Here is a 19,540-nt window from a genome sequence, read left to right as displayed (position 1 = left end):
TCCTGCATTCAAGAATATTGGCTTTAAGTTGAAATTAAAGAGTAATCTAGGGAACCCAGATTCTTGCGGACAAAAAACAGACATGGAAAACAGAAAAACACACAAAAAAAAATAAATAAATAAAAATATATAAAATAAAATAAAAACAACACAAAATAACCAAAATAATACATAGAAAGTAACAAAAGTAAATGGGCAAATCGGAATCCAGGATCAGCCCAGGATAGACAAAAGAGGAAAGAAAAACTATGACACGTTGCACAGATCAGTTTTCATATTGCAGATGTATACACCTTAACGATCCAAGAGTTCAGGATGACAACCACAAAACTTCTGCAGAGATGACCTCAATCTGGTAGCAACATAACGCTGTTTAAGAAGTTTATCTGTAAGAAGCCCAGCGCGATACAAAAAGTTTTCGTCGTTATGGCAAGCTCTGGTATAACGTATGAGTTGTGATATGAAGGATGTTGCCACAGATGAAAGGAAAGTTGGCAATTCGGAATGAAGAGTTATCACGGTTGTGGTTTAGTTTTGTCAATAGTTTTCCTTTACCATCGATCTCTAAGTGTAGGGCAAGATTTAAGACTGACTTCACAGTGTTTGTAGTCATCTATATAGCGGAAACTGAGATTAAATGATCTAGCTAAACGATGTTCCATCTCTTTGATGCAATCAACTATTAAGTCAGTCTCATAAGAGTGAAGAAATAGGTCAGCAAGTAGAGGAGCTCAATTTGTTACCATTTAAATGCCAAGTGTTTGTTGAAAAACGCACCCACCACACTGTACAAATATGTTGTAGATAAAAAATCCAGCATTTTAAAAACATGATTTTGAATTATTTTTTACAAAGTATGAGGCATCTATACCAAGAAGTACATATTTGTATCTAGGTGTACCATCTTTGTGGAGTAACAAGATGTATATTGTTTTAACTGAGTATGGGGAATAAAAGTATTGAGAGTTTATATACAATATGTTTTATTGCTATTGTATTCCGATAATCATCTTGAATCGATCGAGGGTTTCTAGAAGATTTTTTCGAATTTTTTAGGATCCACATTGAAATTAATACCACTGCAGGTTTCACATGTGTCTTGGTTGGACTGTAGACGACCTTTGACAGCTAAGAGTATGGAAGTTGAAAGTTTTGAAAGAGATTTGTTGGTACATTTAGCAATTCCAACGATGATGTGTTGTTTTTATGAATTCTTGTGTTTAGGAATCCAGTAAATAGACGGTAGATCACTATCATTGTCTTTGGTTATACCTCTGATTATAAACATCGGATGTAATATGTTTTCCAGAAAAAAAGCAATGCTGTTTTGACCGCTGGTACGGCAACATATTTGTAATGTATAGTAGGCAATGATTTTGCTACGTCGGAGTCATATGTTGCGTTGACAGTCATTGAGTACTTGACACCTTCAAACGTTTCAATATCAAGGACCTCGCAGCCTGTACCCATTCTGACAAAGAATTAATATCCTCTTGTTCTCGTTTTATCCATTTTCTTGTGTAGTTCCCCACGGCATCCATAAGAACTGTAAAGTGATAATTATTAAATGAAGAGCTTAGTTCACAGTATTTGTAGCCTTTATTAAGGATCTTACTGAGAGATTCGTTTTTGACGATGTTTAAATCTCTCGTAATGCCATGACCGGAATGATCTTATTTGAATGGAGAGTGTTTACAAGAACAGTCAGGTGATTTAGTCTTTTAGTCCTCAATCTCGAGGTACTGCAATAGCCTGAATATTGGATGCAATAGGTGAAGTATAGGAATATGAAAAAATCGGTATTGATTTGTCATTGATAAACAGGGATAATTTTCGTGACATGTTTGTTATAGAGTATGTTAGACAAATTTATTGCATCGATACCTTTGCTGACAAACGGTAGTGGAAGATATGATCATTTTTCTTCATCTTTACCTCGTACACAAACTGGTTTAAAGAGTCTGTGGAAACCAATATTCAAAATGATAGCCAGAAGAGTGAGTATAATGATGAGGCAGGGTCAGAAACCAGAATGTCAATACTTGTCTTGTAAAGGGAATGTAGTAGACTGAGAGATATATAATTGATATTAGTTCAAAGCGTGTTTGTATAAAAAGAAGACCATCTATTTGCCTTCATCATTTGCACAGTTTGTTTTTATTATAAATGCCCAATGTAAATGAAATATAACTTTTATGGAGTAAAGGATATTCATATGCAGCGATTCTAACTTCCTTGTTCATTTTAATTTCCAAACATTCTGTTACAATTCTATATAAAAAATTAAAATAATCTTCTGGATCATACATGAATAACGAAAGCTTAATACATGAATATTTTCAAACCATTCGTCGAATAGCTTGTGCTCATCTAAACGTAACTTTAATTTTTAAACGATTTTACTTTCTAATATCAATTTGAAGGTACATTCGGCAGAATACAGGCTGATAAAATCATGCATTGGTTTTTTGTTTTCTGTTTTAGTCAATAGGTATGCTTGCAGCCTATGGACCTAATTGGAAATAAGCTTTCAGGTCTTAATGAACCAATAAATGTCGGAATCAGCTTCTTTGGCTTTGTCAACACATATCCATTTGTTGTATTCTTTCACTTAGTGTGTCCCTTAAATACGTTACATGTTGTTTTTGTAAAGTTGATATCTGTAAAACAGTATTGCACAATGTAATTGCTTGTCATATATTTAATTGTATTGTATGTGTTGATATTCGATCAAAATAAGTCTATTAATCCTATCATATAACTATCATACTAAAGGTAGTAAATCTAGTTGGACTTAAGTCTTCCCGTGATTTAATTTTTTTTATATGTACATGATTTAAATGTTACACATATTATGGTTAATTATGAAGAACATTCACCAACCGGATTTTGAAATGTGATTTGCTTTGATTTAAGAAATATCATGTCTTGTACTGAAAGTATTTTGTTCACAAAACATATAATTAAACAAATGAAATTTATGTTAAAATATTTCAAAACAAGAAATACTATTCTGTGAGCAATGTGTGCGCACTTACTGCTACCCCCACCCTCATTTCATAACATGCGTGGATTTTGATCAGAGTAATAAATAAAAAGCGCACGATGGACATGTGTGATACAGTGTCATTATATTCCATTCAGTAGTATAGGAGGAGTAACAGATACGATATGGATCCCTTCTACGAATTAAACAAAAGTTAAAAAAAATTCTTGATGAGACCTTAAGTTCTATAAATTCCTACTTGATGTTGTAATTATGCAAAAATCCTGCAAGTTGCAGTATTCATGTATAATTCGTTATAATGCTCCTTCACGGAACACACAAATACCGAATGGGAATAAAAAACACACCCCCACCCCCCAAAAAAAATAATAAAATAAAATAAATAAGTAAATAAAATAAACTAAAAAATAAAACAAAAAAATGTTTTTAAAAAACAATCGCAAATATCCCGCCAAAGTCGCATCCGGAGTTAGGAATTTCTAGCGACTGTATGCCTTGTTTCTGTTTCACTTAGAGATTTTTTTTATTTCACTTGAGTATATGGAGGCAATACCTTCGTTGTACCTGTATATAATGTTGTTTTTGGACCAGCTGTAGTCTGAACTGTGGTATGTCGATTTCTTCATTGTTCATTGCAGACCAATTGGTGGCCTTTGACTGACATTTTATCCCATTGGGTTTTTTGTCTCTAGTGCATATATACCATACCTTTTCTCGTTTTATTGTTTTAGATACGCCAAAGAAGAATAATCTTGATTGCATTATGTGTGACTTCGTGAAACTGCTTTGTTTAAGAATCACATATTTTAAAATTGGATCCAAAATGAATTAACCATTACTTTATAACACCACAAAGTCACACAATACATCAACAACAAAATCGTTATTTGAGTACAATCCCTCACAGATAAAGATTGAAATGTTAACTAGTAACTAAATGAAATATGAAATACAAGTATGCACCTATTTTTGACACTGAACGTTTACGTTTAGGTTTTGTTTTTATATTTTTACGTTTTTGAATCATGCCACTTCAGACACTTCAATTTATTTTGCCGATATTTATCACACCAAAATGCAAGAGTAATCAAGGGAACCAGGATTCTAGCAGAAATCAAACGAATGTAATAATCCAAGGACAAACACCAGACGTGGAAAACGAACAGACAAAACAACAAAGAACATAAAGTAACCAAATAATACGTACAACGTTACAAAAATAAATGAAAACTCGGACTGCACTAAAAACTGGGAGCATAGACCTGGTGCACCGGTAGGGTAGGCGTCCTCTGCTTTTGACAGATATTTTAATATATTAACCTCTTTTACATAGCTGCTGCTTCTGTTCTTTTGTTATCAGATATTCCCTAAAATTGGTCTGTTAATATTGACAGACCAGGGACCAAAAGTCATACTTTATTTATTACCTAAAATAAAGAAACAAAGTCATCATAAGATTTGATAAAGCAAAACAGAAAATATTTATTAATATGTCTTAATTTGAAATAAATATGTAAAACGATTAATATTTTTTTTTTGATAAATGAAAACATTAAAACAGGTATTTTTAATGAAATTAAAATTGGTACTTCAAACTTCCCTCTGTGTATTTGAATATGTATTACCTCCCTTTGTCCATAAAAAAAAACATATTTGTCTCTTCTCATTATTAAATATTAAGTTATTTCGTGAAGATGTTTCTACAAGTACGTTATGATTTTGTCAAGCACGTTACAAATCATAATTTTCTCAGTGCAATGTGCAAAATTCATTTCAAAGCACAGGTCACCAGTACACTTGCACTAAGTTTGGGATATTAAAAACACGCCCTTTCACATTTCTCAGAAATACCTTCTATAATTTTGTTTAAATGGTAAGAGCTATAGTTTCATATACGATTTAATGTACATACCAGTAGTACTTCACACGAATTATTTTTAACCTCTGCAATAGTCGTATAAATCAGTCTTTGTTGATGATTTAGACAACAATTTGATAATAATGATTTACCAGGCAACCCTGTATTAATTATCAAGCGTAGTCTGGCAAAACATAAACAAAGTGTTGTCAGGTTTATGTACAAAAAGATATTAATGGCTGGCTTGTTTTTCCTGCAATGAATATTAAGAAAACACATTAATTTTGTATTGTAGGCATTCAATGACCTTTATAAAACAAGTAATTTCAAATTGAATAAATGTTTTCGTTTGTCAAATACAAAACAAATCATATAGATACTGCAATTCTTAGTTTGTTGTACATGCTTTTCATCCATAATCTCTTAACAGAGTCATTGGATTCAACCACACTAGAAACACATTATGAAAATTAGAAAATCAACACGCAAAAAAGGCTGTAAATATTACATGCTTTATGATTTCTTTTAAATTCACATCTTACTTATTGGCCAAATGCTGCAAATGTTTTGACTTTTATGAAGAGTGATGCTCATAGGATGTAAAGCAGTAAAAGGGCACAATTACTTTCGTTTACATATGTGGTTATATACATTTACTAAAGCAGTTAAAGCCGTTGTTAATACACGAGGAAAGTTTATCTTTACAAATATAATTTATTTTCATAATGTGTTACATTTTCATTCACCCACTGATGACTAATTTATTTGCATGTTTTTCACAGATATAAATACACAACCATTTGCTAAAATTTAACTATGTTTACTATTAATCATTGCTTTTATTTGTTGGGGGGGGGTGGTGATGTTACTCCCACTAGGCCATATAAGTACACAAATTAACCCCTTTTTAACTCCTAATTGATAATGCAAATACAAATGATAATTTACCGATTATTAATCAGAATTATCATTAATATATATACCATTTTTTCTAATGTATAAAGATATTTGTACTATTGTGTAATATCTTGTTTACTTAATTACTTCAATCGTGGTACTTGATTTATCTGCTCCATATTTGCCCGGTAATTTGGGAATAAAAATATGCTCATTCTATTCTTATTCCTGACTAGTTTTGATTTAAATAGACCTGTTCCCACATAATGCACACATTTCACTTAAATTGATAAACATTTTCCTTTTCTATCTTTTATACTTTACACTATGATATATTTTGCTACGTATCTCCTACTTTAATCATGATATGACAATTTTGATATATTTCTTGTATTTGAAAATAAACTATATTTTTTATCAAATAGTTAGGACACAACTATTTAATTGCACAAATTCGTTTTATATTTCTATCTGTTAGTTACAGATTCATATAAATAACAAATGACTTTAAGAAGTACAAACAAGTTTATATCAGTTAGCAACTTACCTAACCCTTTATGAGTTTCCAACTGTTTTTCTAGTATGGAATGTGTCTTAGTACAACTGAATCCATGTAATCGAAGATACATCTTTGATGTAAAGACTAAAAAATAACAAACAATATGTTGATAGTGTTCATATCACGTGCCCGCACATAAAGATAAGAGATGTATTTTGAATCATACAACATGAATCATACCGCTTAAAACATTTGAACCATGGTATATTACCACTATTTCAAATAATCGAAAATATTTAGCTTAAATGAAGTTCGTGTTTTACTTAAGTTGTCACAATATTAACAATAGTTAGTTTCATCAGATGCAATAATCACGCGTCACTTATTCACATTACATAATTTCCTGGTTAATTATAGTATGCTATATTTGTACTTCCCGTTGCTATGTGTGTACTTTGTACGTATCTCTTGTTTATATATATATGTACACATAGTTTCTCTTTCGATCATAATGTACTCTTAGATCATTATCTGCTAATTAAAATCATATTCATACATAAATCACATAATTGATGATTGTTTAAATGTAGATCAACGAAAGAATACATGATAATTATCACATTTTCTTTTTCAACTTTGTGGATGATTTCCGTTAAAATATAACGATTCCTTTTACATAATTGAGTAGAAATACTGCAAGAAATGTTACGTTTTATTAAATAAGTGTTTCAGGTCCAGTTCCGAAGGAATCTTAGCTTTTGTGGATTTTATGGAATACAAAGTTCTTTATAGGTATTCAATCCTTTACATAGCCCCTTATCTGAATGTTGTATTGTGGGATACTCAGCTGGCAAATTCAAAATTAAAACTAGCCGAAGAAATATTGTTTTGAAGTTATAAATATGGATTATCTCATAAAAAAGGTGAATTGTAAGTGATTAAGAAATAATAATTTAGGCTTGCTCACATTGACCAATAAATGATCGCAGAGAAAATTGTACATTTACACGTTTTGTTTACATTTTCCTGAAACAAATAACCTAAACTGTTCTGTCTATGCCCAGCTCATAATTTCTAGTATGAGTTGAATGACTTAATTTAATATGAGAATAACAAAATATGGATTGCAAACATTAAAAGTACGCAAAAAGTAAACAAATATGTATTACATATACAATGGGGAATGATATACATGTATATGCTTCCTGTTTTCACACAATATATTTGTAAATTTGAAATTTAGGGAGTCTTTTCGCACGAAAATTGTCTACTTTAGACGTGGACAGAGTGAGTTTGAACGGGCCTTGGTTGTCGGATGGTACACATTTTCGTATTTTTTTTTAAATTTTAATTCAAGGCTAATGTACTCTTCAAATCCTTTTCCAATACTCATTTGGGTAGTTTGCATTGGCTTTTCACCCAATATTTTAAGGTTAAATATAAAAAACGTATCGACAATCAACTGGTACCCATTAGGTTAAGTAACTTAACATTTTGTCATACATTTCATAAGCAAACCACAGAAAATATATCCTAAATCAGTTGAAATAAGGTTAAAATAATCCTCCTTCAAAAATATCTGATAAGAATAATGAAATGTTGTTATTACATAAAGAATTTCCACCACACAACATAATTTGAACCCTTTAAATTGTTACAATTTACTTTATGTTAGTTTAGTCAATTCTATTGCAGATTTAAAGCTATAATTTCCCAATAGTGTGACAGCTGGGAACAGATAGTTTATAATTTTCCTTCGATTATTAATCTGTTAAAACATAAAATTGGAGAAGGGATTATTCTTTTCACATTTAATTGAAAGCATTCAAAGATTATTCAGTAAGCTTGTGTTGAAATTTTGTTTTGTCATTTGATCTTGTTCAAATTATACAGCATAGAATTTTGAATATAATATGATGTTGTGTTCATTCACAGTTCAGAAACTGATAAAAATAACAGTTAGTTTTATTCTTCGTTTGCTTTATGAAACGTAATTTAATATGTTAAATTATACGAATTCATATCATTTGACATTGGTGAAAATGTTTGTTTTGTTGAGCACGAAAAGTAAAGGTACATACTTACTTAGAGACATTTGATATAGGAAATTATGAAGTGAAAACCACAATGATAAGGGATATTTATTGCCCGACAGTTTTACGCTATGAATTGACACCATGTAAAGTATGCAATGTGCAAGAGTAATCAAGGGAACCAAGGTTATATCGGTAATCAAAAGGATGTAATCAAGGGACAAAGACCAGACATGGAAAACAGACATACACAACAAAGAACATAAAGTAACTAAAATCATACATACAAAGTAACAAAAGTAAATGAGCAACTCGGACTCCACTAAAAACTGGGAGCATGGACCAGGTGCACTGGTAGGGTAAGCGTCCTCTGCTTTGCAACAATAGTTTTAGTTTCAGGGGAAACATATTTCTGAATTATGTTTTCAAATATTGTGAAGTTTTGGTTATCTCCCCTTGACCACATTTCTCGAAATTCTACCTTCAAGTGTTTGAATATCAATAGTCTTCAAATATCAAAATGTGTGAAAGGGCCTCTCTGAGGTTGGACATCAATCAAAGTGATATATAGTTAATCATAAAGGTTTTTTACAAAATATTAAAAAGAATCAGCTAATCATAATGCTACACATTCACTCAGTGAGTCTTGCAAAAAACAAAATATCAGATATATCAGTAAAACTACTTTGTAGTGAATGATTTTGTTTGTCTGTATATGTTTTATTGGACTATATAAAATTAGCAGTAGAGTAAATACTAGCGAGTGTACTGTGGTTTGTAATCACGTTTATGTTTTCAAACCAATTATGTCTTTGACAAAGTCAGATTTCATATCATTTACAACACTAACTTATTCCTATTTACGGATTTATATTTCCCACAATTTTTAATTTATGATGAACCAGATAGTCCTGTAATAAATGTCAGGAAGGCGTGAGTATGGTAAATGTAAGTCACAGGAATTAAAACCAGAATTTTGGCCTTGCAACTGCAAAGAATAAATTTCGTGTACTTACGTTATTAAAATATACATTTTATAAAATGAGCTGTATTCTTTCACTAAAAAGCATACTTTATGTTAATTAAGAGTGCTTAAATGGTAAACACATATTGAAGTTAGCTGTGTGCAATTCCAAACAATTATTGATACAATTATTGTGGTATAATCAATCAATCAATTATTACTCTGAAGACTTTAAGTGTTTTCTACATGTGTTATTCCAAAAAGGAGGTAGTGAATATCAATACAGATACAATTTGAAAAAAAAATTGTTACTTCCCTCTGATTATATAAAAATATCGAGACACACAACGTCCTGATAAATCAGCAAGATAATTTCCTAGGTTATTTCAGACTAAATACGAGAAACTGAAAAAGTCATATGATTCCAATAGTAGGTTTTGTTCATCACGAGCATTGGTTTCGCTTTTAAACAATAACAATAAAAACAAATGCTAAATTTATCTGCTAATGCAATTTGTATTTGTAAATTAAAGCAATTTATTTTATGATTTACAATTACATTTGTCTGTTTTACTGACGATATAAATTCAGACAATGTCTCTCAACACTTTAGTTATCTAGTATGCCAATGAGTAAATCATATGTCTAAAGCAAAGTGAGTGGTAAAGGAAGTGAAACTATCTTTCAGTTTTTAATGGCTTGGAAACATTACTATCTATTTGGAAATACACTATTAACAGAATAAGTACAATTTTATACATGTTGAATTCTATGTTACTTGGTAAAAGGGTATTCATTGTGGATGACACATGCCATATTTCTTTTCAATTTTTTTTGTCAATTAAGGATCACAAAGTCATGTTTTCTAAATGAAGAAATAATGTTGGTGTTAATTTACTATAATAGTCAGATTAAGATAAATTACATACATGTAGAAAAAAATAAAATTTTATGAAAAGAGAAGTATTTTTATCAGTTTCTAATTTAGATTATTTGTTCCTGAACTTTGGCAATAAATTATGAGTCAACCAGTTCTGCTACTTTTACATTCCAAAGGAACAAAATTGATAGGACGATCAAATTTATTATTGTGGTGCCCATATCATTAACTCTGCCTGGTTCTTCATGCACATTTTCATACAAAAACTGACCTAACATTTTTTGCATGCATAGTGTGTAAACACTAATGGGTAAAACTTACCACGGCGCTGTTACCGTCCTAATTCAACTGATTAACTTTATTTAAATAATGCCCATCTTTAATTCCCCTTTTTAGACTTCATCTATCCCTTGATGAATGGATGCACTTAGTTTTCTTTTTAAGGCTGTCTAAAGAGAGAGCAAACATATCTTCATACAAATAAACATAAAAATGCAGCCATATTTACACCTCATAATGTCTTCCGTTATAACACACCATTACTCTTCAAAATGTTAAGTGGCATCTATTTAGACAGTCTACTTTGGTTTTTTCATAATCTCTGTTGTGTGTTTCGTTTTTTTTTTATATTTTGTCTAGTCGTTTAATTCGAATTATGTTCTTTGGTTCCCATGGTTTCAGCATCTGCATTTAAATTGCTATCACACTAATTACACACCATTTCCTGGTTAAATGTGATGTTTATAATTTGATATTTCTGTACTTCACGATTGCATATCCGTATATAGAGTTATCCTCCATTTGTACTGTTATTCGTAATAATAACGATGATCTATGATCATACGTTTACTCATTTAAAACCATTATAAACATATAAACTATTGATAAATACTTAAGGAAACTATCAAAAAGAGAGAATTTAGGAAATATGCATGATATGATTTGATGTGTTGCAGATGGTTGCAGTAAATGTCACAATTCTTTTAATATAAAGCTTAAGCGAAATGATATATACCAAGATGTTTTGAACCGTAATTTATGTCTGATCATATGACACAAACCCTTGTATTTGATGTACCCCTCACGTAGCCCCAACTAAACATGATGCATTGTGGGATAATTAGCTGGCAAATTCAAAATTAAAACTGGCCATACAGGAACGAATGAATTATTTTGAATGTTGAAATATGGACAGTGTTCTAAATAGGGTACGTATTCTTGTGTCTGATTCTGATATACATTTAAGTTGTGAATACCTTCATAAAATGATGACATCATAGGGTGGTTCGATTTGTTTACATTAACATATAAAACATATAGCTCCGATATATTTTTCCAAAAACATTCAATCCCATAACTTCAATAATAGAGGACCTAATGTCCCAACCTATTTTGTTAATATGTTCAGAGAAGAAAATACCAAGTAAACAAATTTAGGCATATATCGTGGGAATAAATTCTTAAATTAGCTATGTTATGTCTCAACACATTTGGAATTATAAAGTCATTTTAGACACACTTAAATTGGCTTAATATCACTTGTTCTTCTGTGGGTTGAATGGATATGGGACAATTAACCAAAACCATAATTTATCATGTAAAAACATTTCAGTAAATTACTGTTACTTGTCAGAACCCCTTCGACACCATTTGTTTAGTCTTTAACCATTGAACTATCAATGATGATCTAAATGACCAATAATTTCTTTTTTTTTCAACAAAAAATTGACATGTGTATACATAGATTTATTGATTTACCATATATGTCCATACAGCAGAAAGACATATAAAAGACTCTCCAGAAAAGTTATAATGATGTAAAAAGGAAAATCATTCTCATTTTGAGATTAAAAAAAAAGACCACATAAAAATACATTTAAATTACCAATAAACGTTTTCATATTCGATTCACTTTCTTGAAACAATTTTAATCATATTTACCCAAAAACCAGTATATCTTTTTCTTCATTTTCTTCATCTTAAATGACATAATTCCCAAAGTAGCTGATAATCTATACCACACTCTTTAATAAGATTATCAAGATTTTTAAGTGATAAATATTGCAGGAATCCCATACACGAAGGTGACTTTTCCCAGTGTATGGTATATGGTAAATAGCACATTTTGGCACGAAACCCGCTTTTTATATTGTTTTAAACTACTAAGAAAAATTTTGTTTACCACCAACAGAATGAGTTTCCCTAAATAGATAAATATTAACCAAGCTTAAATAATCGGTTAATGACATACAAAGCGACGGTAACTGGGAAACTTCTAATGTAACAACAATTGCAGATTTGTAAAACAAAAATGAACTCAGGTTCTTTGTATTCTGACAGGACTTTCTAAGAAAAACATTTTCTGTCAGAGTGGAGCATATGGGTAAAAAAACATAATCACACTTTTTTTCACTAGTATAATGGATTATTCATTTACTTCAGCTTCTCAATCTCAGTCTGCAATTGTAACTATGCTTGAATATAACGATATGATAAACCGATTTTACTTTTCAATACGAAAATAGCACGTAACACACTCTAGTATAATGGACTATTCATTTGCTTCAGCTTCTGTAGCTCAGCCTGAAATTATAGCTATAAAAGTCATAATTCATAAGATATATAGTATAAAACTCGATCATATGCATGACAAATATGTTTTAGTATTAGTAAGTTTATAAGTTAATATTGAGAATTAATTACCACAATGTTATTTTTATTGAACAAGAGTAATCAAGGAGACCAAGGTTCTAGCGGTAATAAAAAAGATGTAATCCAGGGACAAAGACCAGACATGAAAAACAGACATACAAAACAAAGACAAAAAAGTAACTAAAGTCATACATACAAAGTTACAAAAGCAAACAAGCAACTCGGACTCCACTGAAAACTGGGAGTATGGACAAAAAAGCTAATCTTTGGACGTTAATCATGCTTGACTTTTTCAATACAGTATTAGTGATAAAATAAGTTATTGGATGCCATCTTTTTAGCACTGAGTATGTTGTAGTTTGTTTTGAGCAGCAAACTGGTCTATAATTGCCACAAAGTACTTCTACTAATGTAAATTATAACTGGCACTAACCTGTCTTGTACCTTTTAGTCCAAGTGTAAATCTTCTACTAGATCTTAATTGCGGAAAAACAGCAATATGTTTAATGTTTACTATAAGTATCAATAATCATGTTGTCATCATTTTTCATATTGGTCAGTTTCTGTATTCCTACAAAGGACAATGTTGATCAAAACATGATACCTTCATAACAACTATGATATTTACAGGTGAGTAGTTTTGTGACCCTATCATGACTCCTGTGTATAACACGAGCTGTGCTTACAGACTTGTATTGACTTATTTGGAAGAATCACTCTCCTTAATACTAAATCATTCAACATGTTCATGAAAAGTACTTTAATAAAAAAAAACCATCAGATTGCGTTTGATATATTGAGGTATGTGGTTCAGATTTATACAAAGATTGCATTAATAAATATGAGAAAAAAATCAGTAAAAATACTCTCATTGCTTCAAATACAAACCAATATTTTATTTTACGTATCACTGTTTCAGGTTCATAAACCAAGTTATCTCTTGCAACTTTCAAAACATATGATCATGCGGTATTGTATGGCCATTTTCATGACTTGTTTACATACAATGTAAAAAATGAGCTACATTTTGACCCTAGCCCCCACCACTGTTTAAAGTGCTGTGAAAAGAACTGGCATATTCTGAAGTGCAAACATGAAATGTATTTCGAATTATATCAAATTGAAAAAATATTGTTCAATCCCACAACCACTGGCCTTCATTTCATGACAGATTTCTCTCCAAAAAACTGGCGGTTCTTGTGACTTCATGAATATTTATTATATTCATACCTATAGCACTTGACCTCGTTTCGATCTATACTATGAAATGAAACGTTTTATTCTTAATCTTATACTTAATTTTATAATCTTTTTTATCTATGATAGATTCAACAAAAGGTTTCCAGTCTATGGCTACTACGTTTTGTCCGGTGCATCCCATTTTCCAGATATTCGGAACTAACCGGTTGACGTCATATGTACCTTTTCCGCCATGATGGTAAGTGTTCTTTGTATTTCTCTCTCTCTTTATACAGACTATTTGACATACATTCATGCACAAAATGTTATATAGATTCATCATAATGGTGAAAATGTTGGTTTTCACATTGCAACTGAACATTAAACTACACATCCAATGTTGATATTAAAAAGTACATTTTGCTCAAAGTAATGAATATTTATCAATTATCAGTCAAGTATCTGGGTAGTGATAATGATTACAAAATTTGGGTAAAACAAAACATTGCTGAAAACAGCACTGTCGCACATGCTTTAGCGTACGCATTTGAAAAGTAAATTTGCTCTAAGGCTTAGATTCGACCATGAAAGGCATCTTGCTTCGTAGATCAGCATAGCAACGCATTTGTTTTTCTATTGTTTTTTATTAATATCAATGTTATGATTAACTTAAAATTTACAAATGGAACATGGCGGCATTTTTACCGCATTTTTCATCACTTCCTGTATTGATTGTTTTGCATTCGTCACTTCCCGTATTGATATCTATATATAGTTAATTGTTATTATTAGATTTTACAAATATAATCATGCAGATGTCACAGGTGGACTGAATTTTTAATAGTTTAATTTTTAGATTGTTCAAATGGTTTATTTTTTTCATGAACGCTCAAACTTCAAGACCAAAACATAATACCATAACGAGTCATCCGTTCTCAAAACTAGGTAGTTTTATCGTAATCACCTCAACAATGACAAACAGTCATTTTGTCGTTTTCGTTTCTTCGGCTTATTCACTTTATGTTAGAATGATTTTGTATTGTTATGTTGCATTGGATATAGGAATAAAGATAAATGGTAATAGGTGTGCATGACATTGACGACGGTTGTTTATTTATAAGCATGATTTACTTGACTGACCTTCAGTGGAGACTTTATTTTAAATAATTTTGAAAAAAAAAGAAACACAATAGAGCGTAAAAAGACTGATACCAAGATAAATAGCATAGAAATATAATTAAGAATGAAGTTCAATGCTACAATAGGTTACAAATGTGGAGGAAATTCTTTGGTTGATTAGTCATTCAGCTATATAATTTCAAAGAATATGAAGAGCAAAAACATCTCACAATATTCAAAATTGCAGGCTGACAGTTTGGATCCTCTTCCAGAAGCAGGAAATACATTCCCTAAATTAGGAACAACAATATTGATGCAACCAGGAGTACATGTGTTCAACAAATCTTCTTGTAACAGGAGCAATAAAGGTATGATTCGCAAACAAAACCAAAAATATTTCGTTTTCAATTAAGAAAATGAAATGGCCAAAAGGAAATGGGTAATTAATATTTACGATGATCCATGTCAGATCGATTGACGTGAATCTGAATCAGCCTGATTCGGCATTTGACCACACCTGTCAGGTGTTTTCAAAGCGTCAAAGGTAATGTTTTACAAAAATAGACAATGTTGCAGTTCATTTTTAATTTTCAATTTTCCACTAGAGAGACAGTTGTGCACAATGGTGACGCTGTTCTCGGTGCATTTCAAACATGTGAAGCTTTATTTGAAGTTGATACATTGTTGGCACTTGCTTATGTCTTCGTTGTGAAATAATTCTCAAACCCATGGGAGAAGTTCCATACTTGCGGTTTGGACGCATGCGAGTTCCTTTTATTCTTGTGAAACAATTGCATTACAATAAACCCCGTCAAATGTCGAGTGAAACATTACCTTAGTTTGCATATATAGTAGTATTTGCTATGATTTGAATAAGAAAATTCTTTTCAATGATATTGTATACATGTATATATTCAATGAAATTTCTTCATTTAAAATTGATTTCTTCATTTTCAGAGTTTGAAAGGAAACCATTCGTTGTTCATATAAGTGTTGGTAGAAGAGAGTATCATTGGTTGTTAAAATGTATACGGCGTTTACCATGTGGCCATTCAAGTAGTAATATTTTGGAAATTCAAGGATGTACAAACTGTCAATCTGTAATTCAAGAATTGTTTTCTATTATAAAAATTTGGTGACTGTCTATAAATTTGAATGTGATGCTTATGAAAATGACAATTGAAGTAATACATGCTAATGATAGACAGTAGTTCATGAAAAACAGATTTTTGTCAGGTTGAATTTGTAACTTTTAAATGCAATAAAAATATAGACTGTCCTTCATTAGCTTTATTTATTAAAAAGGCAAAAGTATAGTTCAAACAATATATTTCTGATTACCTAAAGAACTCGCGATTATCTGCTAAATTCTTGAAAAAACAAACACTACATTTATCGAATTTCTGTGACCCATTCGTATTTTTAAAATGCTATTTTATCTTTTCTTTTTCGTCATTCTGGTTTTTAGCAAGTGATTTTGTAAGGGAATGCAAATTTAAATTTCCCTCCCACCCAAACCAGCCAATATCCGATACAAACAAAACATTTCAAGAATAGAATATCAATAGATGAACAAACGAGGTTAATCCTAGCCCCAAAACAACATTTTTACTGGTGCAGCGAAATAGTTGCTTCAATCATATTATCCAACAGCTTTTAAAGTAGACTTAAAACGAAAACAAAACTCTACATACAGATGTCAGAAATTCCTGATTTGGGACAGGTGCACACATGCAGCGGGATTATGGTACATTGGTGTGAGCATAACCATTCCCCTTTTTGATTACTTGGGATTGCTTTGTATTCAAATCAAACATAAATGAAAATGGTTTATCAAAAGTAATCAAGAGAACCAAGGTTATAACGGTAATCAAAAGAATGTAATCCAGGGACAAAGACCAGACATGGAAAACAAAGCAGAACTACTATACAAAATAAAGGAGTCTAAAAAAAAAACAATTATCTTGTCTGAGTATGCAATGCCCGTGCATTAAAACTGGCTTTCTAAAATTTTAATTATAAAATAATTTACATAGCAATTAAAAAACAAAGATAAAAGTAAAATGCAATACTTGGAATTCAGTAAGGTGCCACATACATTACTAGCATGTGTCATTGAATTGACGTAAAAGCCCTATAAAATATAACATTTTTGTAATAGTTTGGAGTTTTGGATAAGTTTGTTTTGAGCCTGATCTGATTTAACATTCGGGTAAAAAGTGTTCAGGTGTTTTTTACTGTTACATATATGATAAAAGCCAATTTATGTAATAGGATAGAACAAACGAAAACAAATGCATAATTTTATTTAGGTTCAGTTGTTGAAATATACCGGAAATGATGAATCGTAATGAAAATGTGGGGTTTAGCGAGTTATAAGAGGAATCAAGGGAACCAATATTCTGGGGCTATCAAAAGAATGTAATCCAGGGACAAAGACCAGACAGATACAACACAGAACATGACATAACAAAAATAATACATACAAAGAACAAAAGTTAATGAGCAACTCGGATTCCACTAAAAACTTGAAGTACAGAGCAGGTGCACCGGTAAGGTAAGCGTCCTCTGTTTTTTTTCTAGAAACACCCGCCGAGTTGGTCATAAAAAGTGAAGTCGGGGTAGACAAACGAGGAAAGGAAAACTATCCACGGGTTCATGACGACGACAATAAAACCTAGTTTATATTAACTGACCCTTATTTTTGAAATGTCTGTACCAAGTCAGGACCATTGCGTTGTTTTCTTACTTATAGATTTTACCCTGATATTGCTATTTGTAATACCGACTTTTCTTTTCGTTTCCCTTTATTTATTCCCTTTCTTTTTTGCCCTTGGATGCCATTTGTGAGTTTTTGAAGTAGGGTTGATAGATAATTCAAAATTATAAAGCAATACCATACAGGCTAAATGAACAGAAAAACAACCTATACCAGGTCAGAGAATAGATATTTTGTCAATGAAACATCTTTTGTAATTCATTGAAAATTAAAAAAAATGTATATACCACAAATACTTGAATACAAATGTCAACCTAGAAACGCTAAAAAATACGTAAGGTTATACATGTAAGTGTTTAAAATTTCTACAGTGACAATAATAATGTAACAAAAATTCACGGTTACCAACAATATGTCAAATTCTTTACAGATATATATCTCTTTTTAGACAAGTAATACCGTCTGCTTATACTCTTAAATTATTACATATCTGCCAAGCAGATGAAATGTGCATCTTTGAATTAATAGTTTATAATTACAATCTATGCTATTTAAACGTTTGTAAATCGGATGATATTAACGTTAAAGTTGCCATTAGCTTACCGTTGATCTTTTTTAATACAGAACGCCACAGTGACTTTGTAAAAGACTTGTTTCAGATACATTAAAAGAAGAACAATCATTGTATGATATGTGATTTCGTTAGAACTGCTTTGTTTTAGGTTCTCATATTTTAAAGATTGGATCAGGAATGAGTTACAAATTACTTTATAATACCACCAAATTAAATAGTACATCATCATTAAAATCGTTGTACGAGTGCAAATATCTTTGTCCCTAATTGATCAAGCCTAAAATGTAAATCAGTAACTAAAATATGAAATACAACTATCCTTCTATATTTAATATTGTTTACCTTTGGACCAAGTGCTTGGATTTTGACCTATTTTAATCATTCTACTGATGGTGCTTCGATATTTTTTGCCGATATTGATCTCAACAAATTGAAAATCATGAAAGATGTACTGAATAGGTAAGAGGTTCACATGTGATGGTAGTTTTACTGCATGCTGTAATTTTTTTTTCAGGGAATTATGTTTTAACCTTTTTTGCATTGTTGCTTCTTCAGTTTTTTTTTAATAATTTTGTTGAAATTTCCTCAAAATGGTCTGTTGATATTGACGGGACCAAGTGGTCATGTTTTATTCATTACCCCCCCCCCCTAAAAAAGAAAAAAAATATTATCATAAAATTTGATAACGCAAAAAAGATTTACAAATATTTCTAAATTTGGATACATGTGTAAACCACATTAAATGAAATGTTCTATTGATTTATTATAGATAATTTGATGTATGAAATCATTAAAACAGGTTTGATTTTAATGAAACAAAAACGGATAATTCAAACTTCCCTCTGTTTTAATTGAATATGTATTACCTCCCCTTGTCCATAGAAAAATATGTTTTGCTAAGCTCATCAATATTTATCTAGAGTATTTAGTGTAGACTCTACAGATGTTTCTAAAGTGTTTAATGTTTTGTCAAGCACGGATCATTTACACTAGGTCTGAAATATTAATTATAATATGACGTTTTCAAAGCTCTTTAGATCACAGTCATAGTGATAAACACATGACCAACATTTCATGCCATGCATCTCATAGGCTCTGTCTATTAAAAAAATAAGAAGAAATTAGTCCCATCAAAATACAAATAAATTACAGACTCCAT

General features: G+C 30.9%; 1 protein-coding gene and 1 long non-coding RNA gene across 9 annotated transcripts; one reads left to right on the top strand and one right to left on the bottom strand.

Moving 5' to 3' along the window:
• Positions 1–956: 956 nt before the first annotated feature.
• Positions 957–10,925, bottom strand: LOC148611824 (uncharacterized). Of its 6 annotated transcripts, none has more exons than XR_015924224.1 (4): positions 6,310–6,637; positions 4,920–5,118; positions 4,328–4,434; positions 957–1,546 (listed from the first exon to the last, which is right to left on the bottom strand). It is a non-coding gene; the product is annotated as an uncharacterized LOC148611824 (long non-coding RNA). The 6 variants fall into 6 exon arrangements; XR_015924223.1 differs by lacking the exon at positions 957–1,546 and adding an exon at positions 2,343–2,660; XR_015924226.1 differs by lacking the exon at positions 957–1,546 and having other exon boundaries at positions 4,168–4,434; positions 6,310–6,405; positions 6,585–6,636.
• A 1,185-nt stretch (positions 10,926–12,110) lies between these two features.
• LOC148611823 (uncharacterized) lies at positions 12,111–16,367 on the top strand. Of its 3 annotated transcripts, XM_088592732.1 has the most exons (5): positions 12,111–12,521; positions 13,351–13,420; positions 14,117–14,228; positions 15,336–15,456; positions 16,046–16,367. In XM_088592732.1, the coding sequence occupies exons 3-5, from the start codon at positions 14,223–14,225 to the stop codon at positions 16,225–16,227; spliced, it is 309 nt and encodes a 102-aa protein (XP_088448858.1). In that variant the 5' UTR covers positions 12,111–12,521; positions 13,351–13,420; positions 14,117–14,222; the 3' UTR covers positions 16,228–16,367. The 3 variants fall into 3 exon arrangements, with proteins under 3 accessions (XP_088448858.1, XP_088448859.1, XP_088448857.1); XM_088592733.1 differs by lacking the exon at positions 13,351–13,420; XM_088592731.1 differs by lacking the exons at positions 12,111–12,521; positions 13,351–13,420; positions 14,117–14,228 and adding an exon at positions 14,697–14,793.
• Positions 16,368–19,540: the final 3,173 nt, after the last annotated feature.

The sequence above is a fragment of the Perna viridis genome, chromosome 7, assembly GCF_037379345.1.
Source record: "Perna viridis isolate PV_CMFRI_1.1 ecotype Kerala chromosome 7, ASM3737934v1, whole genome shotgun sequence".
Lineage (NCBI taxonomy): Eukaryota > Metazoa > Mollusca > Bivalvia > Mytilida > Mytilidae > Perna > Perna viridis.
This window is presented reverse-complemented; position numbering and strand designations above follow the sequence as displayed.

Excerpts from the sequence above, each read along its gene's own strand:
- LOC148611823 (XM_088592731.1), top strand. Across the intron at positions 15,457-16,045 it reads TTGTAACAGGAGCAATAAAG|AGTTTGAAAGGAAACCATTC; the intron begins GTATGATTCGCA and ends CTTCATTTTCAG.